This window comes from Meriones unguiculatus, chromosome 4 (genome assembly GCF_030254825.1).
Source record: "Meriones unguiculatus strain TT.TT164.6M chromosome 4, Bangor_MerUng_6.1, whole genome shotgun sequence".
Taxonomy (NCBI): Eukaryota; Metazoa; Chordata; class Mammalia; order Rodentia; family Muridae; genus Meriones; species Meriones unguiculatus.
In genome coordinates, this window is record NC_083352.1 from 8,544,910 (window position 1) to 8,557,596 (window position 12,687).

Genomic DNA, 12,687 nt, shown 5'->3' on the forward strand with positions numbered 1-12,687 from the left:
TATGCTCACAGCCTCCTCGCTATTTCCACTCTCACTTTCAGATAGCTGCTAAGGGCTCTACAATGTCACTTCCTGTCCCCACATGCTCCCAGCCACAGCCCAGAGTCTTCTCAGACTGGGAGCATATTGGCAAGGCACACTAAAAATTCACGCTGAAGATGAAAAGCTCTCATCCCGGACCACAAACTCACAAGTTACAGATCCCGTGGCTCTCCCTACCTTACTCAAAGGTATTTACTACCAACAAATACTTTTGAGGTCTTTCTCCTCAGTTAACAGCTCTGCATACATATGTCCCTTAAAATGTTTTTTTAAAGAAATGTGGTGTGGGGCGAGGAAGTTTTAAAATATCTTCTTTCTTAAAATTCTCACTTGAGCCCTTAATGCAGACTCTTCTGGTAACTTTACGTACACGAGCATTTTGCCTGCATGCATGTGCACTGCCTTTAGTCCTGTTCCTGCAGAGGCCAGAGAAGGGTGCCACCCCCTTGAACTCAAGGGAAAGATGGTTGTGAGGCACCTTGCGAGTGCTAGAAACTTGAACCCAGCTCCTCTGCAAGAACAGTAAATGCCCTGGGCTGCTTAGCCATCTCTCCAGCCTCAGTTTCCGACTTTCTCAAGCAGTTCTTTGCATGTCCAGGGATGGGGGAAGTGGCTCCGGAGTTTCCCGTGCTTCAGGGCCCTGGAGACCAAGGACACTAGCCGGTTGGGCCAGCGGTGCCCACTGTGGCCCACATGAGAGCCCCGTGGATGCTGTCTCATATGACAAATGTGCATCCTCCACGGCTAGGCAGGGAGGGCAGTGGCACCGATCACAGCAGCAGCAGACATTACCAGAGCGACTTCTCGACAATCTTGGTCCGGAAAACCTCCTCCTGGTCCAGGTTCACTGTGCAGTAGCAGTCCCGCATCTTGTTTGGCCCCGGGTAGGAAGGAAGGTTCTTGGCTTCACCTAAAGAGGAAACGGGACACACACCAACTTAGCACAGATTGCTCAACATTCTCGCTGTCACACGCATCGCCAACCTACGCACAGTCCCCAGTCACACACATGCCCGAACAGTGGAGTCACCCCAAAGAGAGGCGCGTGCCTTCGCCTTGCACACTCACTCACTCTTCCTGTGGTGTGGTTTTCTTACAAGTCAAAACATTGTCTGGAATGATATTTGTCACACGTGCATCTACCGCTAGAGCCAGCCAGGAGAGTGAGGACTGCCGCCTTGGGACAGAAGATTACTTTCTGTTCGCTTGCCCACATTAGTCCCTTCAGCTTATGAACATTTCGATCAAGGTAAAGAGCACACAGAGTGTGGCGCTGCGGCCAGCTCTAGGCGTAGTGAGCAGAGTAAGTGTGGTCACACAATGCTGAGCAGCAACGCCTCCATCGACCCATGGCTTCCGTCACCTCTACCCCTCTCAGCAGGGCCTCCAATGCCCCCCTTACACTGCCCCTGCCCCTTCCCAGCACCCAGCTTCTACTTCCTGCCTCTGTGACACTGGTGGCTCGGGGGGCTGCCCCACTGAAACCATGTCTACCTTCTGGGGCTGCCCCACTTCACTGCCTCCATGCTGCAGCATGCTGTGGCTCAGGTGTGGGATGTTCCAGAAGACTCACATGATAAAGGGCTGGTCCCCCGGGGTGGTGCCACTGGGACAGTGGAGCCTTTGGGGATGGGAGGCTGCGGATTGCTTTTGAGATTGTGCCTTTGAGAGGGTTGTGGGACTCTGCTCTGTCCTCCCTCTGTTGCTTCCTGGCCCGAGGTGAGCAGTGTGTGCCGGCACTGTCAGCTCCATCCCACCAAAGTGCTAACACCACGGGGCCACACTATGTTAGCCTGTAGTCTCTAACATGCAAAACATGCCTCCCGAGGCTGAAAGACAACCCATGCTTGCACAGACAACATTTTGCCCCCATTCAAGTGTCAAGTGGTTTTCTTTTTATGTTTAATTCTTTTATTATGGCATAGATAGTAAGAACCACAAGGACACATTTTTCATTCACAAAATTAAACTATAAACTCCAGCCGTGATCTGACAGTTGGAAAAAAAAAGTTCAGAAGAAGAAAAAGCCTGAAATGGCCTCTGCTCTCCTTTTGTAGGCCCTTCTTCCTCTGAGAAGCCCTACAAAGGTCCTGAACGTGTCTGGAGATGGCAGGAGATTCTGAGGCAGCCAGTGCCAGCAGGCCCTGTAGAACAGTCCTGCCATACTGCAGCTATCTACCCCTGAGTAGGTATAAAAGATTTTCCAACCTCAGCTATTGGCTCCTGGGCCAGAAGCTCAGAATAGCTCTGGAAGCGGCCCAGTCTATGGGTGAACTAGGTGGACAATACAAGTAGTGGCTTTTATCTTGGACAACAGCACCCATAAAAGTGCAGGCAGGTAAAAGAATACCTTGGGAACTCCCTTGCCTTCTAAAAGGCCTCAACTACCTGAGCCATTTCGGTTTTAAAGGGGCCTGGTACCAGATGCCCATGTGCAGCAGTCTATTGGTATAAAGAAAGGAGGAAAGATACCATTCCATCACATCAGTATAAAGGAAGAAGGGAAGTTGAAGACTTAGTTTCCAATGTTCTACAGAGCAATTTCTTATCAGTCGAAACCTTCCACCCTGGAAAGAGGTTCCTTAAGACTCTGAAAGTTCTAAAGAGAGATTCATTAAAACTCAGGAAGTAAATAGCTCACAAGTCTTAGGAAGTCCCTAAAACTTACATGACTCACACGGTCCCTCCCTCCCCAAATTGACTCAAACAGTAAGGACTACTTAAAAGAGATTCTCCCACTTGTTTAGCTACGAGTCCTGCAGAGGTCTCCAGATTTACAGCTTTTGTGAGCTGTCACCCATGCTTGGGTGGGCTTTTGGTGATTCAGCTGCTTTGGGTTGTTCTTGCTTCTGTATGTAAACCCTCACTCATATTCCTTTAAATAACCCCAGCAAACTCAAGCTGGATTTTGGTAGAATTGGTACTTTGGTCTGTTATCAGCTGACTATGGGGTGAGTAGGTATTTGTTCATGTCTTCCCAGTAGTAGTGCCATATAACAGCCAGCAACCCTGGAGGCACATACAGCACCTGTCAATACCACTTTATATTGGTATTAACAACCAGCACAACCAATCGTGCCATAACAGAGCTCTATACTCAGAGCTGGGCAGACAGTACTAAACATCCTTATCTTCCTCAAGTGATAAGCAGGCAGGCACATTTGCTCAGCTTTTTGAAGAAAACAATTTAACCAGAAAGATAGCAACTTACAAACTGGTCAACCAAAAAGTCCACAGGGCATCTAGTTCACATTCAAACTTTTCATTAGGGTTGTTCATATGAGACACACAATGAAGGAGATGGTTCATAGAAGTTTTTTCTCCAATGAGCAGTTTTTTTATATTCCTTTTTTTTTTTTTTTTTCTGATGACCTGTTAAAACATGTTATCTATTAGAGCTGCTCACAGTTCTTTAATTTGCATGAGGCTGTTTCCAACAGTGGCTGCGTGGGGCAGGTATGAGGCCTCATTACCTTTGCCTTGAGAAGACAAGATACTGGCTCTGAGTCTGACTGGTGCAAAGATCTCGGAGTTCATTCATGTGGAGGTGGGGGGTCGGGAGGAGTTTCACTCTATTAGGTGAGTGCTCTATCACCATTCTTAGTCCCTCCCCCCTCTCCCCCTTAGACAGAATCTTGCTAGGTTGTTCAGGCTGGCCTTCAGTTTATCATCTACCCGCCTTGGCCTCCTGAGTAGCTGTGATTACAGTTCTGCACCACCAGGCCCAACTAGCCCCAGAGTTCTCAAAGGCTCCTTGAGGAATCCCTTGTGACCAAGAACGGTTGAGAGAAAAACCACACAGAACATCTCTTGTGGCCACCCTCACCCTAGAAACACAGCTCTCCTAGAACATTTACTTCTTCAACACATGACCAACCTGTTTGAGGCAGGTAAAGCTGAGCCCAGGCTCAGCATGTCAGAAGACCAATCTCTGCTGGCTTCCTAAGACAGGGAGGCCTTACCACATGCATCCTGGGGTCCGTGATGAATTCACAGGAAAGAACAAAGTTCACAGCTTCTATAAGGAGCTAAGCAACCAGCACAGCCACCTGCTGGTCTTACAGGTAGCGCCACAGCTCACTTGATTGTGGTGAATGAGACTTCGGATGTGTAGTCAAACTCAGTTTGGAAATATCTTGTCACTGCATTTAACATTACTTAAGGATATTGGCCTGTCATTTTATTTGTCATTATGTCCTTGTCCAGTTTTGTTTCAGTGTAATACCAGCTTCATAACAATGAGCTTGGCAGAGTTCCTTTCCTGTCTATCTTATGGGGCAGTTTGAGAAGCACTGATATTGGCTCTTTTTAAACAATCGTACAGTTTAGTTGTGAGCGTGTCTGGGCTGGGGTTTTATTAGCTGGGAGTCTTTTAAAAGATTATTACTTATTTACATATATGTGTGTTTTGCCTGTGTGCATACCTATGTGCCACATGTGTGCATACCTCTTGGAGGCCTTACCTGGGTGCTGTATTCCCTGGGACTGTAGCTGTAGATGGTTATGAACTACCACATGGGTGCTGGGGTTCAAACCCAGGCCCTCTAGAAGAGCAGCCAGTGCTCTCAGCTGCTGAATCATCTTTCTCTAGCCCCAGAAACCCTTTTAATACTGATTCAACTTTATTGCTTGTTCTTATCTACATATGTTGTTTATATGTTCTTGGTTTAAATTTGGTAGGTAATATGTGCCTAGAAACTCATCTCTTTTGGCTAGATTTTTCAACTTATTAGAGTGTAGGCTTGCAAAATATGGCCTGATAATCCTCTGAAATTCACTGATTTTTTTTTGCAATGTTCCCTTTTTACCTCTGATTTTACTAATTTCAGATCTTTCTTTTTGTTTGAGTAAGAGTTTGTCTCTTGCTCATCTTTTTTAAAAGCCAACACTTCAGTACATTGATTCTCTGTGTTCTTCTTTGTGTGTGTGTGTTCTTCTTTTTGTTCCTGTTTCACTAATGTATGTTCTGATCATCATCATTTCTTTCCATCTATTGGTTGTAGGCTTGGATTGTTGTTTTTCTAAGACCTGGAGTGCATCTCTTGAAACACTTTTATTGTACCAGATACATCCCTTCCAGTAGGTTGAAATATCAGTCCCTCCATCCCTGCTTTCTTTGTTGACCCATTCACTATTCAGTAGTATATTTCTCTGAGTTTGTGCATGTTCTGCTGTTGATTCCTAGTTTTACTCATTGTGACCAGATAGAACACAAGCAATTACTTTAGTTTTTTGCCTTTGTTAATCCTTGCTTTTTGCCCTAAAATGTCGTTGACTTTACAGAAATTTCCACAGGCTGCTGAGAAGGATGTACATGATGTAGTGTTTGAGAAGAATATTCTGTAGACGCCTATTAAGTCTATTTCATCTTTTTTTCCTCCTGTGAAAGGGTCTTACTACATAGCCCTAGCTGTCTTGGAACTCACCCTGTATACCAGGATGGCCTTGAACTCACAGAGATTTACTTGTCTCCATCCCCAAAGTGCTAGGATTAAAGATGTACACCACCACACCTGGCTCCTATTTCATTTTATAACATTATTAAACTCAAATGTCTCTTTGTTGAGAGAGAGGGGGAGGGAGAGTGTGTGAGGGAGAGAGAAAGAGAGGGAGAGAGAGTGTGAACTGTCTATTAATAACAGCGGGATACTGAAGTCCACCACTGTCACTGTGCTGAGGTCAGTCTGTACCTGAAGATGGTCTATGACACCCACATAAGTCAGAGATCGGTGGAGTGCAGCTATCCTAATAGGTGGTGATGGTGGTAACACATGAGTTTCATTCTTAGAGCTGCGGAAGTAAGAATGCTCTCACTATTGCAGCTCCATTAACCACTTCTCTCAATCCTTGCTCCCTGCCAAGGGATTCCCACAACTCTGAAAACACACCAACAGAAGTCAATGGCAGCACTTGAGAACTAACAAAATAAACTATAAGCCAGCAAAACCTGAGCCTAAGCCTGGGGAACCAGGAAGGATTTGGCGGCTGGCTGATAGCTTCCTCCCTCCCAGACTCTGAACTGAGGAGGGTGGGAAGGGCCTCCTGGAGCCCAGGCTTCCTTGCAGCACTGAAGCCAGCATCTCTGAATCAATAATCGGGCCTCAGAGTTTACATCTGTCAAGATCATGTATTCTAACAACACTGAAGTGTTTTTCCAAAAGGAAGACTTTTGTGATTAAAATATTCGATTCTTGGAAGGCATCTTTGCTGCCTTATTATTTTAGTGAGTCTGGATTTCTAAGTGACATCACACAGTCCATGAGCATGCTGAATTAGAGAGCTCAGGAACCACAGGCCTCCAACATAGAGTGGGTTCCTGGGAAGAGCCTGCACAGTGCCGTTGCAGCTCAGATTCCCCCAGTTTCCACAAAGCACAGGAAGCACTTTACAGTGAGAAAAATGGGCATAAAATAAGACTCATGTGGAAATAAAGAGACTGAGAATGGCAAAAAGAATGAAAATTACATCTACCCACCCCTAGCTTATGGGAACAGCTTTCCACTGAGCTTTCTGGGAAATGTGGTATCACATAATCTTACTATTTTATTTAAAAATGAAATGCACCAACTCTCCAGGAGGGATTTACCAGACATCTTATGCAAGTGATATTAAATAATGAATCAGACATAATAATACCAAGTCTTCCGTGAAGACTCACAAAAGATGCAGAAATAAGGCCATATTTTGTACCCCATTAAGAGCAGCAATGGCGTGGGTACGCTGCAAGTTTGCAAAAAAGATTTCTCAGCAGAAGGACTGGGTACTAATCAAGGCGGATTAACTCTGGGTTGTTCTACCCCTCCACCCATGCTTAGAAGAATCCTGAGAAACACGTCCACCAACCATCTCAGCTGGGCTCTGAGAACATGAGGAGGAGCAGTTTACGGGTCCACTGACCAAACAAGGGGAAGGCCCCGCCCATCACCACAGCAAACGTCTTCCCTTCAGGCTCACACCCTGGGGGCTCTGCCCATCTACCTTACTTACTGGTCTCCTTCCTGAACCCTGAATCCTAGTGGCAAGACTGGGCCTCAGCTGGTCTTTGCATTCTGACTCCTGAGCAGGATGTGGCAACTAGTATGGAAATTCTCAAGCCCTGGAGATGCCGAAACGGAAGCCCTGTGGGAGTACATCCACTCGTGGGAACTCACATGGCTGCTTCTAACTTGTTTAATTAAATATGAAATAAGTGAGAGTGGCGATCTGACAAGCCAAGGATAACAAACTAAACTAATGGAGATAAACACTCATAAAAGAAGAGAACATCTCCATAGACACCACAGAGAGACATGGATACACCCAAGAGCCTTCCACGCACCACTATGCTGTGAGCCACAGACACCAGGGAGGCAGAAAGAGGAGAAAACTCAAGGTTCCACACGAATCCATGCAAATTCACAAACAGGCAAGGAAGCAACCGCTCTGTGCACAGATTTTCATATCGACACACACCACAGGTCCACAGGCTCTATGTATCTGAAGGCTGGTCTGCAACATCACACATGGTGACAGTTTCCGGTCAGGGCCCACGGTTCCATCCCAGGTGTCAATGCTTCACGACACCTATGGAGGTGGCTCTAAACTTCCCTCTCAGTTCAACCTCTGGAAGTCCTTGGGAAGACGAACAGCCACCCGGAGTCCAAGTCCTGGTGGCGGTGTGGGTTAAGGCTGCAGGAACCAGGCATGAACGCTCCTGAGTGGCTCTGCGGTTCAGCCCAGGCTGGAGGCATGGGTTCCTGTCAAGACCTACTTACTCACTGTGAACAGTGCAGCAGGACACCAGTGACTCTTGGTGCAAGAAAAAGGGATTTTGCATTACTGACTCCAACGGTTGCTACAGTTTTTAATACGCCAAAGCCAAGAGCAGCTAGACACCATTGCTTCCCGCACACGTGTGCAAAGAGCCCCAGCTTAGGCAACCTGAGCCACAGGGTGAGCAGGGGAGATGGGACAGGTGTTTCCACTGCAAGGGGTAGACACGCATCCGCTCATTCAGAGGCTGCGGGCAACGAGGTGGTGGGCAAACAGAACAAGAACAAAATCTCTGCCTACGAGACATGGAGAGAATTGTCTCTGTGGAATCACACTCTGAGAAGCAGACAGAGGCGGAGGAGGAGCAGTCCCAGCCTGCATGATGTCAAAGCCAACATGGAAGGGACCATGCTGAGCTGGGGTGCCAGGAAGTGCTGGTAACAGGCTCTCCAGGGCAAATGCATGTGTGTGTGTTTATCCGGGCTTGGCATAGGCCACTCACACATTAGATGTAGCACTAAAACGCACAACATCCTTTATTGGAAAGCAGATGAAGTTCCAAAGCTGGCGGGTTCTCACAGTGGCTTCCCTGTCTTGTTCCCACAGCTGACCTGTGACTGCCATGAGCTGGGGCTTGAGTGTTGAGCACACAAAATGGCTTCTTCAATCCAAGTTTCATAATGTCTGTTTGCTGGCCTTAAATTCTTCTTCAAGTTGTTTCAATCAGGCCTCACCCTAGGAATGCGGACACGTCCCTAATCTGTCAGTGTCCCGAGTGACCTGGCTGACCAAAGTATTAAATTCTGGAAGACATATAATATATATCATATATGTATGTATATAAGATATATATGTGTGTATATAATATATATGTATATATATGTATATATATGTATATGTCATATAAGACATATATGTAAGACATATAAGGCATATATATATATATATATATATATATATATATATATATAGCTAGTCCTGATGTGACAGCTTCACATACCAGATCTAATTTATGCCCACAGTTCCCCCATCATCTTCTAAGCCTAGACCACCGAAAAACAACCTGCCACTCAAAAGCCTAACGTACCCACCCTCAAGCTGCCACTGGGCCCAAGTCAGGAAGGCATGATACACCCGGAGTGCGTGCAACAGTGGCAGAAGGTGACCCACCCAGGGCGCGGCAGTTGGGTGTTTACCGCCCTCGCTCTTGATGCAGCATCTTCTCTCCAGGACTACACTGCACATCTAAAGGACCCGTGTGTGTGTGTGTGTGTGTGTGTGTGTGTGTGTGTGCAGATCACACACTTTCTTTAGATTCCGACTGGCAGGAGGTGGCCGTGGCAGGTTAGGCGAGCTGAGCTGCCTGTGTACACTCCTCAGCGTGTGCTAGGACCTGCCTGGGAACTGAGGCAGGAGACGCACAGCACTAGTGGGGTAAGAGTTACCCCGTGGAAGCCGACAGAGGCACCTGCAGGAAGCAGGCGTGCTGGTCCCTGTGTCCTCTGAGTGGTTTATTTCAGAGCACCACAGCACCTCTACCCTTAGCCAGTTACTGTACCAAACGGGAGCCTGAGTCAGAGCTGCCATTTGGTGAAGGACAGACCACTCCCAAGGGGCCAGCGTCCAGCTCTGCTTCCCAGAGGCTGAGAACACTGCCCTCTTCCAGGAAGCCTCACTCAGCGAGCTGCTAACCTTCAACCTCCCAAATGCATGTGGATGTCACTGAGGTCCACAGCTGCCCCAAAGTCTAGCTCCAGGTAGAGATGCCAGGAGAGGGCTCTCTCCAGCTGTCGGTACCTGCCAGCCCAATAGAGCTGTGTTATCACTTCCCATCTGGCCTTGGGGCCTACCCACACTGCAGAAGCCACAGAGGGGACCTGCCCAGACAGCACTACAAGCCCAAGCCTGAATGATGGGGAGGCCTGTCCGACCCTGGACCCATTACAAAGCTGTCAGAACTGCTCTGCTCTGTCCCGACCCCTGCATCTGCTGAACAAAGATAAAGGGGGCATAGAAGCCTACAGCTTTCATTAGTTTCTGGTCTTGTTATGCCTCTGCTCAGCCCCCTACCAGCCCCCACCAGCCACCCCCAGCCTCCACCAGGCAGCTCCCACCAGCTAACTCTCCCACCCACCGACACACACACCAGTCACGGCACCCAGTAGTGAAGTCACAGGTGTCACTGGCTCCCAGCAGTCAGAAAGGTGCAGCCACGGTGGTCTTTGATGATGCTGGCTGTGGACCAGCTTTGGATGCTGGGCACTGCATACAAGCTGGCAATGGGCAAGTGGACCTGAGCTCCTGGGGTGCGGACTGCAGCCCCAAGGAGAGTATTGATTGCCGCTCCTTAAGGTAGCTAACTGAAGGGCCCAAAGTAGATCCAGGTACATTCCAAACACTAGCATTGTGCTACACTTAGGAAGTTTCCCACTGCTGTGTACGCACATGACCTACCTGGGACAGGGTTGCAAAGCGCCACAAAAGGCAATGCTATAATGAATGTAATCTTCCTGCCTTTGAAGAAGAAACTAGTGTGTGATGCTCGGCTTCCCAAAGCCCAAGGTGAGTACCCTGCCCTCCCTGCGGTGCCCTGCCCACCCTGAGTTACACTGGCACCACCCTCAGCCTCAGGTCCAGCCCAGCTAACAGCAGATCCTCTTATTGCCCTCCAGCCCAAGTCACTTCTAAGGTGATTCTCTTGTGTCACCTAAACTTCCTCCTTCCTCCTCAGAGCCTGACCCCTGAAGGAAAGGAGTCACTGTGGCAGATACTCAGAGCTCCCGGGTTGGGAGCTGGGAGGCTGAGTTACTTCACAGCCATGGGTTCCCAACTCATCTCTGTGTCTTTGTGCTGGAATGCTGCTCTTAAATCAGTGAGAAAGAAAGAAAGAAAGAAAGAAAGAAAGAAAGAAAGAAAGAAAGAAAGAAAGAAAGAAAGAAAGAAAGAAAGAAAGAAAGAGGCCCAGATATCAACTGGGACTGTCACCCGTGGCTGGGAAGCTACTCTCCCAGCCAGGACTAGTGGGACCCAGGATCCAGGCCCTTCCCGTCTCCTACAGGGTGATCTCCAAGTATCCTGTTGCAATTAAGTATTGGTCTTAGTCACTGCACAGCAATTGCTAGAGAGTTGTCACTAAGCCAGTGGGATAGGAAGCTCAGGGTAGCTGAGAAAGGAAGAAAATAAAAGGAAACAGAGTGGGCAGGAGCATGATGAGGCTAAAAAAGGAACAGCGTTGGGAGGCTAAGGCTGGTATATCACAGAAGCTTCCAGAAGATGTGGGGCCCCCGGGAAAGGTGCCGAGGAAGGCGATTTGAATAAAACCTGCTTTCCTGGGGAAGTCTGTGGCCCCCTCAGAGAGGACTGGAGGGCATGGAGGTGACAGGAGGTATCAAAATAACATAGGCCAAGGGAAGGTGCCAAGCGAGAGCAAGAACATGCCTGCCCTCTGTGCAGGGAGCCCCATGGCGGAACGCCTGCTTCTGAGGAAGCAGGATAAGGAGGGTGCCAGCCAACCGTGAGGCTCTCCGGCGCGGTAGGCTGCAGCAGCCAACTGTCCCCTGCAGTAAGGTATGCAGGACACATTTTGTGTATCTCGTGTGTCGGGTGCTGGTATTTTGCCTTTAGATTTTTTTGGGGTTTTTTGAACAGCTCTACTGAGACAGCATTTCAACACCACACAGTACACAACTGACTAGTTCCCAGGAGAGCAGCAGAGTTACGCAAGCATCACCAAAGCCAATATGAGAACATTCTTGTCCCCGGGAAGAGGCCAGTCCTGCCTGCTGCCACTTCCACTTCCTTTCCTCCAGCCCCGAAACCTACACTATTTGGTGACATTTCTCCTAAGGGTTCATTTACAGTGTAGTGGGTCGTGACGGCCTCTGGTTTCTCTGCTTCTCATGCTGGGAACTCGTCTACAGCCTGGATAGAACAGTGATGGATGTTTGGGTTGGAGCCAGCACCATGCTTTCACGAGACCAGAATGCATGGAGGAAAAACATTCAACCAGTGAGGTCCAAGATTAAACCAAGTGCAGCCACACTCTTGCATCCGCTCTGTAAGACAGCCAGGGTGCCAACTCCTACCGCTTCAACAGCCAGCCTCCCTGCCATTTCTGAGCATATCTCCTCCAAGCTGCCTGCTGGCTCCCTGCCGAGAGACGGGAGAATGAAGCCAGCTGCCATCTTCACTGTCAGAGTGGGCACTCTGTCCAAACTAAATTTTTTTTCCTATGTCTACAACTAACTCTATTTCCTTTAAAAGTCAACTATTAAATATTTTGACCCCACAAATGTCATCTATGGCATCAGCATCATCTTGTGTGCTAAGAACCAAGTGTCATCCTTGCAACCCACAGCAAATCACAAGCATCTGGCCTAGAGAGATGGCTCAGTGGTCAAGAGCGCTAGCTGCTCCTCCAAAAGACCCAGGTTCAATTCCCAGCACCCACATGAGCACACACAACTGTGTATGTGTTCCACAGGAACTGACGCCCTCTTGTGGCCCCTGGGAACCAGGAAGGCATGTGATGCATAGACATCCATGCAGGCAAAACCACCCATACACAAAAAACATAAAAACCCTTTAAAAATCCCAAACATCACTTTGTGGCAGGGCCTAGGCCACTGCAGTTCTGCCCAGCCATTGCCATCTGTTTAACTGTCAGTATCCATCCCTTTCTGCTTTGTTTGCTCAGCATGTACCACATCTAGGGCAGAAGACTAGTACACCCACTGCCTAAAGGTCCCGGTTTGGGGTCCCTGTTTGCTGATTTGACAATGTTTGGATTCCAGTTTCACACTGGCTTCCTTTCCTTTTCCTGTGGACAACATTCCATAACAGAGCTCTTTAAGAACACTGTGAGACTCACATTTCTGTAAGTACAGGCAGCAG

The 12,687-nt window shown here is 48.2% G+C and overlaps 1 protein-coding gene across 3 annotated transcripts in view; it reads right to left on the reverse strand.

Annotated features, from left to right (window-relative positions):
- Positions 1–12,687, reverse strand: part of Rasa3 (RAS p21 protein activator 3) — a 101,339-nt gene that overhangs the window by 59,431 nt on the left and 29,221 nt on the right. For all 3 annotated transcript variants that reach the window (XM_021658631.2, XM_021658633.2, XM_021658632.2), the window contains exon 2: positions 835–952. In XM_021658631.2, the coding sequence (XP_021514306.1) occupies positions 835–952 (118 nt within the window). The remainder of the gene's footprint in view (positions 1–834; positions 953–12,687) is intronic.